At 37.2% G+C, this 22646-nt stretch overlaps 1 protein-coding gene across 12 annotated transcripts in view; it reads left to right on the top strand.

Moving 5' to 3' along the window:
* The window catches only part of Mbnl1 (muscleblind like splicing regulator 1), a 136964-nt gene that overhangs the window by 102537 nt on the left and 11781 nt on the right, over positions 1 to 22646 (top strand). For 6 of the 12 annotated variants that reach the window (XM_017801067.2, XM_029569281.1, XM_008844708.3 and 3 more), the window contains 4 exons: positions 8640 to 8840; positions 17912 to 18169; positions 19308 to 19361; positions 20212 to 20365. In XM_017801067.2, the coding sequence (XP_017656556.1) occupies positions 8640 to 8840; positions 17912 to 18169; positions 19308 to 19361; positions 20212 to 20365 (667 nt within the window). The remainder of the gene's footprint in view (positions 1 to 8639; positions 8841 to 17911; positions 18170 to 19307; positions 19362 to 20211; positions 20366 to 22646) is intronic. The other 6 variants (XM_008844786.3, XM_008844725.3, XM_017801076.2 and 3 more) reach the window with 2 other exon arrangements.

The raw sequence follows: 22646 nt of genomic DNA, 5'->3' as shown, positions 1-22646 counted from the left end.
ATTCAACAATCATTCCAAAAAAGAGGGGGGGATTGCATTTCGAGGTGGGAGGGATCTCCATGTTACACCGGCAGTGATACCAATTATCAATACTGTACAGTCGAGGTGAGAGAATATTATAATTAATTCTCTATCATTTTAACCTAATCTTTTATTTTATTACATCATTGGGGGCTCATTTAAAATGTGAAATCTTAACTTATTTTTATGATATCTACTAATTTCATGTGTTATTATGGTGATAGAATCAAGATTTCCATTTGGTTAAAAATTTTAGTTATAAACATTCTTTGTTGCAAAAATTCAGGACAGAAACCTCTTTTGTACTTGGCCCTATCACATATGGTTTCAAAGATCTGGGGTAGTTACTCCTTTAGTTGTAAAAGGTCACTTGTCCTTGATGTGAGATATTTTGTTCCACTTAAACTTTAAAGCATACTTACTGCCAGGCTGTGCGCTTGCTGACCCAGAGCACCTCTGGGATGGACCAGTATGGCTCTGGGATTGAAAAGGATGGTCCCCCATCATGGCCCTGAGTTTCTCTCTGTGAAGTCTCACTCCATTTCCTGACCTTGTCCTTACGTTCTGCTCTCAAGGCTGAGTCAGGTTTATCACATGCTCTGTCCTGGAACAAACTACAAATGACCTTTATTCTCTTTTAAATGCTAGTAGCAAATGGGTTTACATAATTATTAAATCACAAATTTATGAAACCTTTGGAGCACTTATATTTTCTTTTGGTACTTCTGTTAGAAAATTTTCTGCTAGACAAAGTAATTATTTTTATTCATTATGAGCACAGGATTTATGTTAATTTTCCATCACATCACTTCATTTAAATGGGAATCACCCTTTGCAAAGGTGTTGTGAGATCATGGTCTAAATGTCCTCTATTCAGGGTAATGTTCTGTAATAAGTATAGAAACCATTTTAGCTATTTAAATTTAAAGCAGTTTTTTAGTGACAGTCAAGAAGGTTATAATCTGGGAAATTTGTCTTCAAAACCCTATCTGAGACTTTTTGGGCCTTTTTGTAGTCAGTCCTTTTTCATGAGGATAATGACAAGGGGTTTCAGAAATAAATGGATGATCATAGCCAGGTGCTTACTGTGGGTTGTCAATATGGATTATAGCCATGCTAGATCAGACCACAATCACAGAGAAGGGTTGAAGATTCCAGAATGTATGGGCGAGATTGAAGACATGCTACTATATAGATCCAAACCAGGTAGTGATGATGTCAGAACAGAAAATTCTGTGAGCAGGTCCACAAATTGGAGCATTGGGAGTACTGGGAGCATACAAGGAGTGAGAAGGCATGTGGTCGGGTAGGTGAAAGCATTTTAGTTCTATGAGGTCAACCAGTTTGGCTCCAAACACAACATAAAGAACAGGGAGAGGGTGGGGATGTGGTAAAATGGAAGCAAACTTAGAAGCATCCAGTATTGTGCCTGGCATATAGAAGAGGTCCATAATAGACTAAGAAAGAATGAATGAGTTTCAAAGACATCTAAAATCCAGGCAGAAGTTCATGGTAGTTGGTTTGCCCTGGAGATGGATGGGATTATAATTTGGAGCCAAAAGCAGCTTCAAATGGGCCACAGTGGTAGATGGAAACCAGCAAACTGTTTCCAAGGCAAGTGAGGGAACTGTGAGACCAAGAAAGTTATGGTGCCTTCCTGAAGGCTTACATTCTTCAGAACATGCTATGGTGCTAGCTGGTTAATTCAGAAAGATGTAGCATTTTCTACTCTCATAGACTTCACGAGATTGTCATAACACGTGTCAACCCAGAATCAGAAAAAAGAAGTAACATTTTAAGACAAATATGGCAGTTAATGGCATCATGTACTGAGCCCATCCTGAGAAGTAGATCATAGTACCTCAGGTTCAGAGGTAAAAGTTCAGAGGTTCATAGAAGTTAACTACTTCTCTCATGTTGCAGTGAGTGAGTAACCAAGATTTTAAGTCAGCAAGTTCAGGTCTAAAGTTCATTTAGTGGAAACATATACTGAAGACAGGCCACCTAATCAGACCGGGTCTTTAAGCTCTTTGACCTTCAACATGGAGAGAAAAATTTAATTATATTATCTGGAAAGTTGAAACAGTCTCACAAACATAATTATCCCCATTTCATAGGATGATTTTTAAAAAGTAATGGAGTGTAAGGAGTAAGAACCTGAATTTCCTTGTATGCCTAATTCCTAAAAGTTCATATAATACATTATAGAATTTTTGACATTAGTTCACATGGCATTAAAATTCCTAAAACAAATGTAAAATGATCATTTTTACCTTTCATCAAATATAGATCTTTGAAGATAAGTGGAATTCCAGCATTCAGTTCCCCAAACCAAAGGAAAATTTTGGTGTTTTGTTTTTTTTCTCCTTAAGTACTGTTTGATTATCATCATATCACTGCAGGTTGTCTGCTACAAATGTAATCTAATGAGATATTGGCACACAGTTTAACTTACCCTGAACTGTATCTTCTGGTTCACAACCTGGAAGCACCTGGTACCGGGCTTTAGGTCCCAGAATGACATCCTTTACAAATTGTTCATCCAAGCACAGTGTAAATAGTGGCTACCAAGAGCTGAGTGTGAGCTCAAGGAGTGTCATGAGTGTGTTCGCCTCTGCCTTTACTTGTATCCCAGGTTAACCATAAACTTCCAGGGTTTCAGTAGCAGCTATTGGTTGGGGACACACATTGGACACACTGCGGCATATTATTTGTTCAGAGATCCCTGTGCATTGCACAAATTTGAAAGCTGTGGGGAATTCAGACGTCTCAGATGCAGCTCCAGTCAGGAGCACATTTGCTTCTCTTGTCACCTTGACTTTGCCATTCTTTGTGTTCCAAGTGTTTATTAGCAGTAAGATGCAAAAAGTTCCACACCTTTAATTCCAGCACTCATGAGGAAGAGGCAGGCAATCTCTTTGAGACTGAGGCTAGCCTGGTCTACATAGTGAGTTCCAGAACAGTTGAGGCTACAGGAAGACCCTGTCTCATCTTGAAACAAACAAAAAAACAAAACAAAGAACCCCCAAAAAAGAGAACCTTTCTAAAGCATCAAAAAGCAAAGCGCTTTAGCTGTCATCATTTGTCATACTTCCAGGAACACCTAGAATTCTCCAAATTTCTGTGCTTTGCTTTCCTGATTTCCCCTGCCTCACAATGGAGATAAAGCCAATTTATCCTACACTACCTCTGTAAAAGTGTTTCTCCATCAGTCACACTGAGTTGTTCATCTGTCCTGCCACTCATCAGTGAGTCTGTGAATTCTCCATCATCCTGACATTGGACCCTGACCTGTAAGAACAGGGAATGTTCACTTTAAACCTTTATATGAATAGGGTCCAAAGTGAATCTTCACAAGCGAATGTTTGTTGCAGTCAAAGGATACAGCCAAGCAGAGTAAAGTCAGCACTCCTTGGACCTCCCATTCACAAGCCAGGATGGGAACAGAGTCGATAATAGTCACATGATACATTCTTGGGAAAAAAATAAACATTAATAATTTCTGTTAGTTGGGGTACTTTTCATATTCAAAATAATTTCTCACTGAGATTAGTTATATCTCTGGGTACAAACTGTACGTACATAGAACAATTCATTTGCCTATATAAAAATACCTGTAGCTGTTTTTAAAGAGCTTTAATTTTCTACTGCTTGCATGTTTGACCTAAACACAAATACACCCACAAGTACACACCATCTAGAAAGACCTGACTTAAAATTTTTATTCCATAAATCTCATGATGGTCATTTATATTTGTTATATATGACCTGTTTGATAAAAACAAATGCTATTTCACAGTGTTTTAAAATGAATAATCCTGGTGATATTTGCATCATTATAGCATATTTATATTACTTAAGATGCAACGTTTACTTTAAAACTTAGAAAACAGCCGGGTGTAGTGGCACACGCCTTTAATCCCAGCACATGGGAGGCATATGCAGGAGGATATCTGTGAGATGTTCCAGGCCAGCTGGGGCTACTAGGAGAGCCTGTCTTGGAAAACAAAAAACAAACAAATAAAAAAAAGTAGAAAAACAAAAACAAGAGAAATTAAACTTTCAAATAGGATAAAGTAACAACTAAATTACAAAGTGAAAAGAGAAGACAATTAAATTTCTTTGACATCCAACTATCTGTTCTAGAAAATATGTCGTGTATTTGCTACTATCTCTGGCAAAAGAAAAGCAGTTAGCAAATCTGTAATCTGTGTGTTAGCAATAATGACAGAGGCTGGTGTAGATGCCAACTGCAGGATACACACAAATAAAGGAGCATACGCTTAGGCTGATCTCTGGGAGTCCGCAGCTTTGTCAGAGCACAAGAGCTACTCATTAAACACGGGGCTTACAGATATATGCCACATTCAAGCCAGAGGGAGTTCTGTGAGATTGAGGTTAGGAAAAGTTCTTCAAAATGGTGTAGGCTCATTGGGGAAATTTCAAGGGCAAGAGTTCTGGTTCCTGAAGCAGGTCTAGGAATTAAATAGGTGGACTGGCGGTGGGTGACAGTCAATGTGGAAGGACACATGTAATCAGAAAAGAGAATCATAAGGGAACATGTACCCTAGGACACTCCATATCCAGTTAGAAAAGTGAAACTCTTTTTCTTTAAGGAGCTATAGAATGCATGGAATTGAAGTCACTCAGATGCCTTAAAAAATATTGCCACCTAGAAACCTTTCCCAGGGGTTCAGCCAAGAGGGAGTAGTCAGGGAATTCACAGTATAAAAGCCTTCCCAGTGATTATAGTGCATGCCTGGTCCATTGAGCCAGAACCACAGATTTCAGAACCATTTGGAATCATATAAACCAGTCACAGGCCTTCCTTTCCACTCACGACAGTGGGCATATAATTTTTGGGAGCATTTTGTCTGCAAAATGGGCACAATGATAGGCCCTGACAGGGTAGTAGCCTGCTCACTCACGCAGATATTCATTCAAGAAATTTTCTCTGAGTGCCGACTCTGTGCTAGCCGTGGTTCTTTGCCTGGGGCTTTACCAGGAAACTAAACAGATGTCTTCCCTACTCATCTCACCCTCCTAAAGAAAAGCAAAAAATATAAAAAGCCTTATGTTAGAAGATTAAATATTTTAAGTAAAGCACTTAACACGGTGCTGGCACACAGCAGATAGGGAATTACTAGTAGTAATAATCATGTTTGTGTTGTTAACTAGGATTGTAATGTGAAATTGAATAATGTATTCAGTTATAATGAAGCCTGATTACCTTAATGTAAGCAGAATGTCTCATTTAAAATAAACAAGTGATTAACCCATAAACAGCACTGGAATTAGTAAATGTGCAATTTGTTTGTCTCAATGAAGATGTTTGTTGGCAAAAGGCAATCCTAAACTGACTTGTCTTATGTCTTCTGGGACCAAGGATATCTATAAATCATTATTACAAGGATGCAGTCAGTATCAAATATGCCAATTACATCTCATTAGTATTTCAGAGAAAATATGGGCCACTTAGAATATTACTGTGTTAATGTCATCTTTGAGGTTTGCGCAGGATAACTCTGGGACTGTAGTAGTGGCCGTGGTCCCAAGTAGCTAGAACCCATAGGCTCTCTTTGAAAAGGCCATGCAGCAAACGCAGGGTCATAAGTGTACAGTATTCAAAACAATTGGGAAGTGTTGAATCTGTTTTCTATGCAGCTTATGGAATCAAGTTTCAACATATAGAGCTATTGTCAGGAATATCATCTGCTTGTTCAGCAAATAGCTCTATTTAACCTGAGAGGGAACAGTTTGAGGTAATACCTGCTAATTGATGCTTGAGTTGTTAAAAACTGCTACAGACTTAACTTGGGGATGATACCCTAAAAATGTTTTCGATTTTAATTTGTTCTGCTGAATTAAGTCAGAAAATAAATCCACATGCCAATCCTAAAAACCATTCAGAGGGAAGATAGTTACCAGTTAATAGGATCATTATTTTATATAACAAAAGGACTATTTTCTTAATAATTTCAACTGCTACATTTAATGCATTTATACATTTTATTGTATTTTATTTGGTGGGATTTCATAAGGATGAATTTTATTGGCCTACTGGCTTTATTTTTGTTAAAGTAAGAATGTATTTTTTTTCATTCTGAGTAAGTTTATGACTCTAATCTTTTCTTTTAAATAACTGTAGTAGTATAAAGTCATATAACCTTTTCAATTACTTTCTGAGGTAAATATTCTAAATGGAATTTCTGGAAATGTTATAGTTCACAGGAATGGAATACAAAGAGGAATGACACTATCTACCAGGCTCCATAGTCTTTTAGATCCCTATGCTAGATTTAGGTGGATCTCTGTGAGTTCAAGGCCAAGGCCAGCCTGGTTACATAGTGAGTTCAGGGACAGCTGGGGCTACAGGGAGACCCTGTCTCAAAAAAACAAAAAAAAAAAAAAAAAAGATTTCTTGTACTTCTTCTCTCTAAGGTACTAATTCCAGTTTAAGTGCTGACCTGACTAGGTGTTCATGCACTGTATCTGAAAGCATGCAATGGAATACAAATTTAACTTGAATGTGTTTAAATAGAAGTTGAAGTCCAATGTATAATCACCATACAGGCCAACCCTTATTGTGCTGCTGCCCAGGCACAGTGGGACAGCATTAAGTCAGCTGTTGTTCAAGGTCAGAGAAGACATTTGGCCTAGTTTAGACGTGGACATTGGTTGTTAATGTTTGGAGCACATGAACAGTTTCCTATTGCCTGGGTAGCTGCTCTGGATTGGAAGATGTTTGGGTATAGAGGTGAGGCCACTTCATCAAACAAGAGCCATTTGACCTGGTGGAGCAGCCAAACATGGTATTCAAAATCACATGCTTGGAGGCCTAATTAATTTATATTAAAAATCATCAGTGTAATCTGTGGTGCATTATAAATTCTCCCTGGTACATAAAATCACATATTAAATATTTTCTGTTTTGTAGTCTCCTTGTGCAAATTAACAAGCAGCTGCAAAGCTGAACGCATGCTCAACTGTGGCACTGTTGACTTTGGAAACATAATACTTTGTAACGAAGGGCTCTTGTTTACACTTAGCAGCATCTCTGGCTTCTCTCCATTAACTGTAACAGCACCACTCTACTGTGACAACCAAAAGTGTCTCCAGACATTTCCAGATGACTCCCAGGAGGCACAGTCACCCAGAGTGAGACCCACTACTCTGCCTGGAAGGGATTAACTGAACTCCATTTTATTCTCCTGAATATAAAATGCAGTAACAGACTAAAAAAATGACACTTTATTTTGCAATTTGCTAATTTCATGTTTTAGGAATTACCCTTGTGATACATCTTTCTATGCTCAAAGTTTTATTTCCAAAGTTGTCTTGAATCTTACATAGTCTTTTCTGGAATCTTCTTCATAGTCCTTTGAGAGAGAATTAGCAACACTGTAACCTAATCTGGCATCACCTCAGTATAAAACTGTTCTATGAGTCTATTTATTATCACCAGACAAAGAAACTAAACTATTAAGAATTATCTTAAACAGCAGGTGCCATTTTTTTTTCATGAGAGAAATACTTGACAGAAAAAACTTGAGATAGGAAATACTAATTTTGGTTCAAGGTTTCTGGGGATTTCAGTCCATCATGGAGGGGAAGGCAAGGTGAAGAAACTGTGTGTGTGTGTGTGTGTGTGTGTGTGTGTGTGTGTGTGTGTGTGTGTGTGTAATGTTAGGCAAAGTACTAAACTTTAAAACTTGAAAATGTACAATCAGTAAAATTGGAAATTGTGTTTTGTCACACTGGAGATTGTTAAATAGTTTTCAGCAGGCTCTATTTAGGAACACACCTATTTCATGACATGCAGAGTTGCTTATCACCGGGTAGAATCAACCTTCATGTATCCATCACAGCATTTCTGACATAAATCCTGTCTGCTGTCAGTTCATCTTCTGTGGCCGGCTGTACTTCCTTGAATAATTTTCTGGAATTTGTTAGGAAAGTTTCTGTTTCAGACTTTACATTTTAGACTTTCCTTTCTGGTGAGGCAAATTCTACTGAATGCCTAACAAACCTATGATGGGCTCTTAGAACAATTACCATTTCTGCTGAGAAACCTGCATCAGTGAAGTGAAGATTTCAAACACTGTATCACTGTGCTCCAAAGACAGTTTCATCATTACCTTTCACAGCCCAGGAGATGTATTAACAGTGTGCATTGACTATGCGACTTGATTATCCCTTGTGTGTGCTCTAGTTAATAGGACACTTGCAACCTGTTCACACTTATGAACAGATCCTTCAGGCACATCTGACACAGCAATTATGAAATGTATGTCAGACAAGTTTCCAGGACTAAGTCAGGGCAAAAAATGGAAACTTAAATGGCCACAAATAAATTCCTCTATTAAGATATCCCAAAGGAAATCCCAAGCATTAGAGACCTTAAACTTCTAAATCCTTCTGAAAGATTTAGGTTATATTTTGCTAGATTTTAGGAAAAACAATGACTTAATGAATGCTTCTTTACTTAAACGTTCTCATACTGAAGAAAGGCCTAAAGGGAAGAAGTAAAGGAAGAATAAATGATAGTTGTGTAATGGAGGGTATCAACTTTGAACTGAGGCCTGCCAGTAAATTTTACTTTCTGTTTCACTTTTCAGCCAATGTTTTCAGTTGCACCAAGCTTAGCCACCAATGCGTCAGCAGCCTTTAATCCCTACCTGGGACCTGTTTCCCCAAGCCTGGTTCCAGCAGAGATCTTGCCGACTGCACCAATGCTGGTCACAGGGAACCCTGGAGTCCCAGTACCAGCAGCTGCTGCAGCTGCTGCACAGAAGTTAATGCGGACAGACAGGCTAGAGGTAAGAATGGCACTTGGTTTCTTCATAATTTCCAGTAAAATTCTCAAAGTGTTTTTGGATGGAATGATTTTAAAATCTAAAAGCTAAATTTGTATTAGTATTTCTAGCATCTTGCTAGAATATAATTGTGACTATAATGGTTATAAAAGCCACAATTTTTACCTTTAGGCCACTGGATAAGCCCTTGGTGTCAGGGCTTAGACTGCCTGTTACTTCACTGTGTGTCATTTTCCTCTTTTCTAAAAGGGTTCTAAAAATGGCACCTCACCTCAAAGAATTAGAAAAATGTTTGGCACAGAACAACTGTTTCTTCAGTGTTTTTTGTTGTGGTTGTTGTTGCTGCTACTCTAAAAAATAAGTTGTATTGATCTCCTAATACCTAGACTCACAAAGAAGCAACAAGTATTGGTTATTGTATATAATACATTCTGAAACTTATTATTGCAGGTTTTTCATAAACTACAGAATATTTTGGTTGAGCTAATAAGGCAGCTTTGTGAGATGTACTGGATTCTCTAAGACTCACAGTGCAGAATGGTCAGATGCAAGTGGTTTTCTGTTGCTGCATGAAAAGAAACTGAAGTCATAAATCTCATTTTGAAATGGTTGTTCGGAGTTTCAACATGGTGTGAACTGATGGATTTCGTAAGCTATAGATGTAGTAGGAAATGGCGACACTGAGCGACGGTACAGGCCTGGTGTTGAGCAGCTTTCCCGTCTCTCTGCTTAGGCAGTACCTCGGGCTGAGAAGTCCTGCAGGAATTAATTTCTGAGAAAGCAGCAAAGGATGGTGGTGTTTGAAGGCAGTTGACTCTAATAATTCGTAGGGTTGCCAGGAGTATAGTAAGTGTTAATATCTTTTTATTTATTAATTTTATTGGAAGCCTTAGAAAGAGTCTCTGTTCACAGCATCTTTGTAAGGATGTATCAGGCATGTGCATCACCTCTTTCACCCTGAAAGCAATCTGGTGTGGATGATACTGGCATTGCCATCATTATAGAAGGAAGTCAGTGTGGGGAAAGAGATGTGAGGCAGCTCCAGCTTGCTAGAGAGATGTACCCTGATGTTTGTGTAGGTTTTTATTACATAAGCGTAGCTACTGCTGTTTGCATATGAATTAGGACAGCAGTTGAAGAGGTTTTCTTCCCCTGATCTTTTTAAAGCTATCTCTGCGTTCTTAATGCATAATTGTTGATTGATTAATGGGAACCAAATAGACAGTCTGAGAGGATTCTCGACATATTAATTATTAATAGGTGATGGTATTCAAAATACTGAAAGAATGGACTTTGAAAGACAAGCTACATGGTCAGAACTCTCCTCCTCCTCCTAAAATTTTAGATAGTTTGTCATCAGTTATACTTTGCAATGTTCAGTTGAAATGGAGCCTTTTTTCTTTTCATTGTTCTTTCTCCTCTTTTGTTTCTATGACGAGCTACTTGTGTGCTTTGCTGTTTGCTTTTAGTGCTGTCAGAACAGTGTTACTGCCATATCTTCTGCCCTTTTCCCGTTACTCTGGATTCTGCTCACTGCATTCCTGACAGAGTGGCCATGCTCTCCCTCCTTAACAGGACCTGAATCAGTGCCACAGTCACAGTTGGGCCCTGCAGTGGAAAACTGCAGGCACGTCTTCCTGATATTCTTATGATTCCTGATTAGCACCACCTCTCTCCTGTGCCTCTTGGAATCCAGGGTGGGAGAGGCCTGGAGAGCCTGCCCGCTCTCTACCCACTGTCCACATCTGTTTATTTGAAGAATGAAACCGTGTTCTATCCTACAACATTTTAAATAAATTTTGAGTTTGTTTCTGAGGTAAAAGTGATCTAAATCAGTTAGAATATTGGCCAATTCTTCTTCTTGTGTCTTTTTCTCCTTTTACTACCATACTGGTTACCAAATATAGACATTTAAAATACAACTGATTTGTATATAATTGCTTAGAAGAACTGGTGTTGGTTGTAACCAATGGAATATTACCAAAAAATCCTGAATTGGAAAGGAGAAAACTAGTTGTTACCAGAGGTGGCTAGTTAGATAAGCTTCGGTCATCAGATTGGCTTCATGCCTGGGCTTCTTGATGCTCACATATAAGATTTGAGGGTTACACAAGTTTATCTTTAATGTCATCCGAGTTAGAATATATGAGGGACATTTAAGTCATGCTGTGGATTTTAACACCAGGCTCGAGGTATTGAAGTATTTATTTTAAAATATTATATGTATGTATGTATATTTTATATAAATTGTGCATACACAGCATGAATTTATATCAGAATGTTTTTCCTTTCTTGGATATTTTATAAAGATTATAGTCATGCGCTTTTTGTATTATAAGACTCAGATTCTGATTTTCTCTATAAAGTGGAGGTGATGTCTTAACTAACAGTCACTAAAATGATGCTTTTAAAATTCTATTGTGACCTTCAGATCCTTTCTGCAATTTCCAGGCAGTATTGGATGTGAGACAATTAATTCTCAAAGACAATTTTAAGAAATTATTATAATCTATATAAGTCCTAGAAATGAAAGAGACTTTAGTTCACATCTGTGCTTCGTTACAAAGTGCTAGAATTATGAAAATCATTGACTTATTCTGAAGAAGCACAGTAATTTTTTTGTGGTGCAGAAAAGATCCATGGGTGAATTTATCCAACCATATCCAGTGGAGAACTACTGAGCATTCTTTAAGTTAAAGGTATTATAAATGTCTTCGAAGGTTTTTAATTGATGTCTGTTATCAAGCACAAGAAAAAGTCTTCATAAAAATAATAACATCCTGGTCTACATAGTGAGTTCCAGGACAGCTGGAGCTACAGGGAGACCCTGTCTCAAAAAGACCAATAATAATAATAATAATAATAATAACATATTTATAACTTTCATCCTGTACCTTTAAATGTGTGAATAATGATTCAACCAACTCATCAACTGGCTATTTAATTAACTAATCACAGAAAGATACATTCCTTCACTTTGGATTCAGAATAATCCTGCACAGATGAGAAGATATGAAAGGTGAACATTCGTTAGCATTGTGTTTGGGAACATATTCAGGTTTTAACATTCTAGCTACAAGAAGTGATAGTCTCTGGCTTTATTGAGGCCAGAATCACTTGGGGTGTTTGTTTAAAATACAGAGCCTCATTCATAAAGATTTATTTAGTAGGTCTGTAGTAGGTCTCAGGAACTTTTTTCCACAGTTCAGCCAAGGGATTGTAACTACAAATAATCTGCAAAGCGCTTGCTGTGGAAGATGCTGCCACCTGTCATCTAACTTTTCACTCATTCAAGTTTAGTTATTTTCATTCTGAACTGAAATTCGCTTCCACTAACACACACAGCATTCTACATTCTGCCACATTGCAAAGGACACTGCCCAGTTTAGTGAAGAAATAGATAAGCATAGATGACTATTAAATAGTTTATACCACATTAGGAACCAAACACACCCACAGAACCCCCTATTTCAAATGTGTATTCAGACATTAGATTGCTATTTCGTTGATTGAACCATTTTACATGAACAGCCTTCATGAGCAGAACATGCTAAATGTTCCAAGCACAGCAGGTAACTCCTTGGCTTCTCAGTCTTACCCCAGGTTATAAAATGATTCTTACTCCACGGCAGCATCATTCTCCTAAGGTATCACGATACACACTTCTGCAGCATATAGTGACCACTGTTTATTGAAACAGAAGCCTCTGCTAGCCCCCTGCATATAGGCTGAAATAATACAGTTCCTATTAACTGTACAAAAGTAACATTTCAAAGCCAAGTAGAACAAACAAAAATACCTAAATTTCTATTTTAATATTCAATAAATTTAACAATATATATTTTTAAAAAGCTTTCAGGGCTAAAGAGGGCTATTTTTTTTAATCTGTTAAGCTTTAGAGTGGCTCTTAAATAAACAGCTCCTTTTAAAATATCATAATGTATTTATCCATCAGTTGTTAATCTTTATAATTAAGTTCTGAGATTTGGATTTGTAAGTTATTTAAAAATAACATAATCTCTAATCTTGACTTGGTTACTCATTTTCTACTGTTACTACAATAATAATTATTAAAAATAAGATTTAAATTTCTCTTTACTTCGTTATTTTAAATGATGATAAAAATAACTATATAGTTGTACATTTTGGTACATTGACGGGTTTTAAAGTTGTGCCTGTATTTTTGTTCTTAGGGGTACATACGTACTCAGTAGGAGTGAGTAACAGAAAACCTGGAAGCAGACTTGGTGATTCTTTGGTTGGTCATTCCTGAACATTCCTATTTGCTTTTTCAGAACAAGTGCTTAAGTGACACATTCACACACATGCATAATACATAATGATATATAATTAATATAAAATATGAATAATATACACAAGATCTCTGTATTCTCAGACCTAAATGATGATAACTGTGCCCACATTCTAAATTTCAAAGAAAATTCCCATTGGATATCAACAGAAATCCTGTGAGATATTTAAAATAAGTGGCTAATCTGTTTTTTTGGGGACATAAATGAATAAAAATTTGGTCATTGGATAACTAACTGAAAATAGGGATTCAGCTTGTGAACATAATTGTAAACAAGTAAGTGTGCTCATTCCCTAATGACCAGGTTGTTACAATGTGGAGATGTGAATCCTTTGATTGGTTATCGAAGAATTGACTGATTATCAAGAATTACTTTTAAAGTTGCCATGTTAGCACAAACAATAGAAATTAAAGTCTGGGATTTATCATTGATTTCCCAAAATATTAAAATAGACTGAGTTCTTGGTCCCTGTTATAAGTATTTCTCCATTCCTGCTTCTGGATGTTATTCTCCAAAGACTGCTGAGTTAATTACACAGATCCGTTGAAGACAAAATATGCATTTTCAAAGGGATCTCATTTGGAAAATCATGCAATAACTCTCTAGCTTTGAAATAATTCAAATACTGACATGAATTTCCTCAGGATCCCTTAACTTGCAGCATATAATGATTAGTTGTATATCTATTCTGCTTTTATTTTGAAATAAATGTTTGTTACATTTAAAATTACAGATCAAATAACAAAACTATTTATTGAAAATAGAGTCGAATGGTGTATTTTATTTGTTCACAACATGTAGTATTCATGTGTAAACTGGTGTTAATACTGTTTGCATTTCCCTTTGGTTTCTTGTTCTATGTTTGTTTCTAGGTGTTTTCCATTTGCTTCCGTAGTCCAGCAAAGTGGTCTGAACTAATCCCAGTGTTTGTTGACTACAAACTCCATCTCCTTTGTTTTGTGTCACTGCCATTGATTTAACCAGATGATTTATTTAGTGTCTGTTATTCACGTTTTCTTGGAAATTTTTTTCCGGTTATTTGTTTCTGCTGACTAAATATTTAAAGTTTACAGTTATCCTACAAAAGTTTTGCTAGTAATAAGATTTAGACTTTACATGTTTTCAGTGAAGATTGTCAACTCAAATGCTGTATTTTATTCTCAAAGCAACCTCTTATAAACTTCTCGGGTTTATAATAAAAACTTTGCTTTAACGCTTATAGAGTAAGACATTCAGTTTTCTTTTTTATTGAGTCATGTTTTTATGTTTGGCTTAATATATTTGATCATTTTAAGTTTGAAAACTCTCAAACTACAGAAAATATCTTTTTGACTCACAAGAGTCATTTAAACATACATTACAAAATGATCAAAAGTGCTTATTCTTATGGATATTTCCTTTGAAATGTTACGTGTACTATAGATAATCCGCAGATCCACTTGTTATCCATACTGTGCACACTATGATGAATTTGAGGCGGCAATCAGAAGTGATTATGTAACCTTTTATAAAAAACTGAGAAAATGTCACTGTAATTAATCCATTGTTTTTCAAAAACAATAACCAAGTTGTAGCTGTACTGTGGTCACAACTGCGTAATACGTGTACAAACCGAAAACTGAGTAAGCAGGAAATGGAACTGTAATACTACTTAGATTTTTAAATTTTAACTTTGTCTTCTCTACTACAAATTCTTCGGTAAATTTTCTAAGTTCTTATCCTGCCTTTGAATTATGAGATTAAATTTTTCAACTTTCTGTCAGTTATAATTGAATATATAAAACGACATCTGAAAATGTTTTTTTTTTTGAGAAGTGGATCAACCTAATCTAAATTTTCCTTAAATTTACCATAGAAAATAGACTAAAACCATATTCTTCAGTCAAGTGATAGACACCCTCCCTTTATTGGTAGTGACAGTTGGGGGATTTCAAAGCTGGTTTCCTTTGGAGAAGTACCCTGCTTTCCAGAGGGTCATTGAGTGCCTGCCAGAGAGTTCCTGCAGTTCTAGCCTGTGTTTTTCACCTGTACGTGTTGTCATAAAAGGGTTTCTACTTTTTATTTTTCCAAATGATAAAAAAAATGATATTAACAGTTTGTAAATATTTCTTCTGCCCCTTTTCTTTTAGAAAAACTTGAACTGGAAAAAATATAAAAATCAAAAATACATGTCATGCATTGGCAGTTGACTTTGAAACTTCAGGAAAGGCTAATTTGTAGTGTACTCTAAACTGACTCCAGTTAGCATCACTGCTTAAGTTTTTGTATAATTCTTCCTGATTGCATTTCATTAAAGCAAAAAATTGTAGCCAAGACACCTTTAACCTGTAGAAACCTTACACACACACACAGCACTTAAAAATGCACTTAACTTTAGATCTTCCTGTCAATGGGGTAATAGAATAAGCTGCCTTGAAAGACAGAGTGTTAGGTCCCTTGCTGTCAGATCCCTCTTGTTCAAACTCAAGAAAGTGGGAATCACTGAGAACTGATTGTGGAGGGAGCACATATGGACTTGTGTACGTTTTATGAAGTCATACTGACAGAGATTTGCCTAAGCAGAAGAAAAGTGACCTTTTGTTTATGCTGTAGTGTGTATTTAACACAGATTACATGTGTAGGGTACATAAGTTCTTATTTTTCATTTACTTTGGGTGTTTCTCTTCTCCTGGCTCAGTGATGAGCTATAGTTTTGGTGAGGCACAAGGAATCTGTGTGTTAGAATGCTACACAGCTTACTTTATAGTCAGCCAGAGAGGAAGATTATCCTGAAAAACAACTTGATCACTTTTGCTTTCTAAATTATGAACTCTTGGTTATACTTGGGTTTTATTTTTCTGTTGAAGAATATAATCATAAGAAGTATTTTTAACTTCCTAAATCATCATTGTATTCTTAGTCCTTCAGTAAACTTTTAAAAATTAAATAAATAAGGCAATAAATGGAGTTGGGCCACTGCTCTACATGTAGAATACAAATCTTTAGCTAGTTTTTTAAGTTTCCCATCAGTGCAAGGTGTCATTTATAACACTTTTTAAGATGTAGCATAGTCCAAATTATAAATTTCTCTTATGAACAGACTTCTTTGCTCAATAATAAGATATTTAGATAATGGGGAACTAGATTTAAATGCAGTAACCTTTATCCTTTTAAATTGTAGCATCTCTTTCTTGCTTAACTCCAAAATAAAATGTTCACTTTTTTCATTTGCCCCAGTCTGTGGGGAAAACAAAACAAAACAAAACTTTGAAGCATGAAAACTGTTTCTTTGAAGTGTGTGTTGTAAAAGTTTTGGGACTTTCGAAGCAGGAGCTCACAAGTGTTTAAGTCATTCAGTGTTTTAGATGGCCCCCTTGTGGTAAAAAGATCAAATTCCCAAAGAAAGCCTGGTGGAAAGTATGATAAAGACTCAAAGAGAGAGGTTGGCGAGATGGCTCAGGGATGGTTAAGAGCACTGGCTGCTCTGGCAGAGAACTGGGGTTTGATTCCCAGCACCCACATGGCAGCTAACAACCATCTATACCTCCAGTTCCAGGGGAATCTGACCCTCTCTTCTGACCTCTGCAGGCACTGTATGACACGAGTGCACTTACCCACATGCGGACAGTTCACTCATACTCATAAAAATATTATTAATAAGTAAAATATATTTTTAAAAGACTCAAAGAGAGCAAATGAATAAGAAGTAATCTATTTTTACCTTTCCACCAGGATTCCCACAGCAAAATTAAAAGGGAGAAAACAAGTAGACAGAACCACAAACTAGTCTTTTTTCTGTGTCATGTACCTATTAGGTGAAATTCTAGGGTTTAAAAATGATTCCTTGAAACCTTTTAGTAGAAAGGCTCTCAAATTAGAATTTTAAAAATATTTTTCACTTGGAAATAATTTCATATTTACATAAAAAGGTACAAGTATAGAACCAGAAGTCCCTATATGACATTCACTAAACAAATATTAACATCATATATAATTATGGTGTCACTTATAAACCTAGAAAATTAGCATTGAAAGATTGCGACTAAGTGATCTGCATAGCTGAATCAGATTTAATTTAAGAGACAGTTTATTACATTTATTCATGTATTTGTGTGTGTACAAGCACATTGAGGCCATGGAGTATTAGAGGACAATATGCAGGAGTCAGTTCTCTCCTTCTACCACATGGGATCCAGGGATTGAACTCAGGTCATCAGGCTCAATGGCAAATGTGTACCCATCAAGCCCTCTCATCAGCTTCTGAATCAGATCTAAACAGCTGTTCTGCCAGCACATTTTCTCTGGCTCCATGATGGCTAGTCCATGTCAGCAGCTTAGTCTTTCTTATCTTATGGCCTTAATACATTGCAAGGATGTTGGTTTAGTTCTTAAAAAAAAATATGCCTCATTCAGTTTTCTCATGATTAACTTTAGGGAGTAATACAAACAGTGTGATGTAGGGTCCTTTTCAGGGTCACATCAGTAGATGGCAGTATCTTTGTGTCTCATTTTTTGTTAATGTTCCTTTGTTCACTTGGTTAATGTGGTATTTGCTGGCTTTCTTCACTACAAAGTTGGTACTTGATGATGAATTAGTGCATCAGTGCAGTATTAGGTTAGATGTTTCTTATAGTTTCAGCATTGCTGAAGTTACATTGGTGCAAGGTTATCTTTCCTGCCCCACCCATGCCTTGATCACCAATATGCATGGTAAGTTACAGTCTTCAGAAAAGTCCTGCTACTTCTCATTGACTGAATCCCATGCACTTAATGGCCTCACAGGTGTGTCGAGAGTACCAGCGTGGCAATTGCAACCGAGGAGAAAACGATTGTCGGTTCGCTCATCCTGCTGACAGCACAATGATTGACACCAATGACAACACAGTCACTGTCTGCATGGATTACATCAAAGGGAGATGCTCTCGGGAAAAGTGCAAATACTTTCATCCTCCTGCACACCTGCAAGCCAAGATCAAAGCTGCCCAATACCAGGTCAACCAGGCTGCAGCAGCACAAGCTGCAGCCACTGCAGCTGCCATGGTAAGTAGAGACATCAGCACCCTCCTTGTCCGCAGTCGGAAAAGAAACGGAACAACTGTGTCTGACTACAAGCTATTCATTTATTAACCTCTTTTTTTTTTTATGTTTTGCTGAAGATATGTTTGTTCAGGTATCCCAGACAATACATAAAGAAGTTACCATTCACAGAAGTGAGGGTAACTTCTCAGATGTTTCAGATTGCTCCTCCTCTTGGCCTAACCCCTAATAATCTATCTCATTCTGGATGTAGGGTCTCTGAAATCCCTGCTTCATAAAGAACCACTTCTCCTTTTTGGTTTAACGATACTGCCATTTTCGGTCTCTCTCTTCTATGTGCCGTCTAATCAGCCATCCTTCTCCTTGGGTGTGTTTCTTTGCACATCAAGGCTCTCCTTTACCCTTATCTTGCTTTTAACATTAACATAATCTGGAACTATTTAGGAGAATTGCTTCAACGAAATTATTTTTAAATTAGTAGCAAGACTTTTCATAGTATGCTAGATAGTGTGAAATACTATTGTGGCATAAACATAATGACAAAGTAGCAAAGCAGGACTGTGCCATTGTACAGGAAGGAGAAGGACAGCTGCACTTGAGGTCTTAAAACCGCTCCTTTAGAATAGGTACTCAACGACGTTCCTAAGATAAACTCGACTGTGACCTAGAAGCTGAGTTGAACTAGCCCATTCTTTGTTCTTTGCTGTTTTAATGTTGTCCTTTTATATAAATATATAACTTCTTTAAAATATTAAAAATCATTGTGTCAGAGCACAGTGAAACGATCATGAGAGAGGTCTTTTCTGTGTTTGTTTATGGATACTTGAGCAAAAATACAGAAGGCAGACTCTCTCTTTTTCTCTTCCTTTCACCCCCTTTTTTTTCTGTTAGAGTATTGTTTGTAATTAACGACAAAGAGGAGTTCTCCTCCAGTAACAACTCAATGGTGCCTTTATTGTGCATGCTTAGTCTTGTTATTCGTTGTATATGGCATTCCGATGATTTGTTTTTTTATTTGTTTTTTCTCACCTACCCAAAATGCACTGCTGCCCCCATGATGCACCTCTGCTTGCTGTTTATGTTAATGCGCTTGAACCCCACTGGCCCATTGCCATCATGTGCTCGCTGCCTGCTAATTAAGACTCAGTCGGCTGTCAAATCACTGAAGCGACCCCTCGAGGCAACCTTTGACCTGGTACTATGACCTTTCACCTTTTAGCTTGGCATGTAGCTTTATTGTAGATACAAGATTTTGTTTTGTTTTTTCTTTTAACCAAGTTAAAAATATATAATCCTTTTTTTGTTAATAAAGTTGAAAAATACAGTGAAAAACTGAGTGTGGCTTCCTGAAAAATGAGCGGAAAGACCATCAATAAGTACATAGATGGATATGGTATAGTGAAAAGCCTAGCAGCCCACGTTCAGTTTAACTACATCGTAACGCATTCTAAAGAGATACTTGGAGGACACTAAAGTGTGGTTTTGACTGTATATTTATGTACCTGTTTGGTTAGCATGGCTTTAGTGATAGAGTTATTGACTTTTGAATATGTACAGTTCAGTATTTAAGAACCTTTTGCATGCTTGGGGACATCTGCATGTGTAGGCAGACCTGGGGAGGAGCAGAGCGGGTCCGATGTTCTTTCCCTGCTCAGTCACTCTGAACAGTGAGCTATTAACATTGCTTACACGTGTCAATCCTCACGGAGCTCGCAGTGCAGCTTTTCCTTCCCAAACCAATGGCTTCTCCCAGAAAGCCTGAAGCATTATGGGACATAAAACACCGTAACTCATTATAACATGTGCTCTCGTTACTAGTGGGGTTTTGTTGTGGACAAAAATAATGCTTCCTTAAAGCTTTTATCTTGCTTTTTTTCCCTTCAATTTTTTGTTGTTGTTGTTGTTCACTGGATTTCCCCCGGGTGGTTTAAGTGCAGCGCTGCTTGCTACTCGTGCTTCCTAACAGTTTTAGCCTACAACTGATTTTTCTTTTTTCTTTTTCTCTTTTTACTGGTATTTGTTTTTTATACTCATTCACTAAACAGGGAATTCCTCAAGCCGTACTCCCCCCATTGCCAAAGAGGCCTGCTCTTGAAAAAACCAACGGTGCCACCGCAGTCTTTAACACTGGTATTTTCCAATACCAACAGGCTCTAGCCAACATGCAGTTACAACAGCATACGGCATTTCTCCCTCCAGGTAAGGGCTTGGATTTGCTAATGAGTCAATCAGATGATCGATCAGAACAGAGTTGTATTGTTAGATCAGACAAACAGCCACAGTCCAGGCTTGCTGTTAGGCATAGATAAGGTGTATGTACGGTAAGACAGTCAACAGTGGAACATACTTGTATTACACAGAGATAGGTATTAAGGTTCAGTGATGCTTTATGGACTTCTTTATGTTTGTATTATTTGGAATTGAAATAGTCTCTATTTTTTCTCTTTCCTCAACACTCTATGTTTGTCAAGCTGTGTTATGACACTCTCCTGTTGTAAGACCCTTTTGCCTTCAAAATTCCACATTCTATGAAATGACTCAATTTTGACCATATCAACCCTATTGTTTACAAAATGGACAATTAAAAAACTTTTTGTCCTAGAGCTCTTAAACTGTGCTCTTTCGATCAATTATACATTGTTAAAATTATTCATGTTCCTGTCCTGAAATTGAAATAGCTCTTAGTTCTAGTGGTGTTTGCATTTATTACTGACTCATCCAGCTGTGGTTTCCATGAATTTTCAACATGGTCTTACACAAGAACTCTAGACTGGCAGTTGAAGATTTTTTTCATCCCAGGTTTAATTATTTTGACAGCTCAGATGTTTAGAGCTCTGTAGTCTCTTGATTCAAAAGTAACTATAGAGCTATGTAGGTCTGTTTCATTCAAATCTGAGTGAAAGAGTATTAGCTAAATCCATAGAGCAGGTGACTACATATAAAGCAACTGGATTGCTAGCAAAAGATTAGGTTTCATCATCAAGCTAGCTAAAAAAATCAATACATGTTCTCATTTTTAAGAACAGAATTGGACTTACATAGCATCTGTCTGACCCATCATTCATGAATTCATCCATCCATGTGTCTCTCTACCTATCCAACTATCATTGTGTCTTTAGCTCCCTTTCCTTCTCTGCCAGCCCTCCCTTCTTCTCTCCTTCCTTCTATCTTCTCTTTTCATCCATCCATCTTTCCTTTCATTAAGTCAGCACACATTGATTATATGCCCCATGGTATGCTTGTATTTACACTAGGGATTCCAAACTTATGACTCTGGGGAAAAATTTAGTATCCAAAAATAGATAGGGCACATACTGGCTGGTTCCCAGCCTCACAACCCTTCCATTTGTTTTCCACATTTTCTTCCAAAAGCTACCTTTGATTGAGTAATCACTTCATGCCATGATTTCCCAGCCCTTTACAGACTTAGTCTCTCTGTCTCTCTCTCCTCATTCTTCTTCTGTCTTGCTGCCTTATCCTTAGTCTCTCTCTCTCTCTCTCTCTCTCTCTCTCTCTCTCTCTGTCTCTCTCTATCTATCTAAAACAACCCCAAAGTTTGACTTGAAATTCCGTTTTGCCATTACGAAATATGGGGCATAGTGAAGTCTAGCAAGTTTCTACCAAATTACATGACCTTTAAGGTTTAGATAGAACTTGAATTCAGGTTGAGGGGACTTGAGTCTATCTCTCAATAGCTATGAGTTTTTTTTACATAAATATGGTTTGTAAATTTAGGTATACATTTTATTTTTAGCTTTAGAGACTCTTCAAGACTAAATTGATTATTTATACAGTCTAGCTATAATATAGGATTTATAAAGTCCAGTTATAATAAAGCATTTATTTACATTATGGAAATGAATTTTACCCCTGTGATTAGAATGTCAGAAGTAATATTTTTATTGACATTGTTTTTTTTTTCCTTGAATTTAAATGAAGCCATGTTCTAATCTCACTGGGTCTGATGGAAGTAGCAGGCCTCTGGATCAGATGGAAGTAGCAGGCATTCTTGAGGATCCCTGAGGCCATCCTCTGGCTGCTCCTCTTCCTCCGTACCCTACCTTATGGAGCCCAGGTTCTCAGATGGGCTTCCTGTTCTCCATTCAATCCCTGTGACTCACTATTGATATGAGCATAGCATCTTTGCAAGAGCTTATGAAGGTGTCTCCTCCAGGAGTCCTCTGCCTCCTGGGTTACAAGCACCCTACACTGAGTTTCCATGCTCACATGCAGCCCAGGCCTTAAGAATCTGCACAGTTGTTACATTTTTGCCCTTCCTCAGAAGCACACACTTCTTCTCTCTGCCTAGTATATTTCTCTCAACCAGTGTTAGCATGTGATTTTTAAAACACCTGAAATAATTTACTAGAAGAAACTTCTGTATGGCTTACATCAGAACATAAATAAAGACCAGAAAACTTTGTTAGTGGTGGTATGGAGAGAGGATCAGGCAGGAAATGGCGCTTTTTTTATAGAAAGA

The sequence above is a fragment of the Nannospalax galili genome, unplaced genomic scaffold, assembly GCF_000622305.1.
Source record: "Nannospalax galili isolate Female #2095 unplaced genomic scaffold, S.galili_v1.0 scaffold351, whole genome shotgun sequence".
In the NCBI taxonomy this organism is placed as follows: domain Eukaryota; kingdom Metazoa; phylum Chordata; class Mammalia; order Rodentia; family Spalacidae; genus Nannospalax; species Nannospalax galili.
Note: the sequence above shows the minus strand (reverse complement) of the source record. Positions and strands in the feature narration are given on the sequence as shown.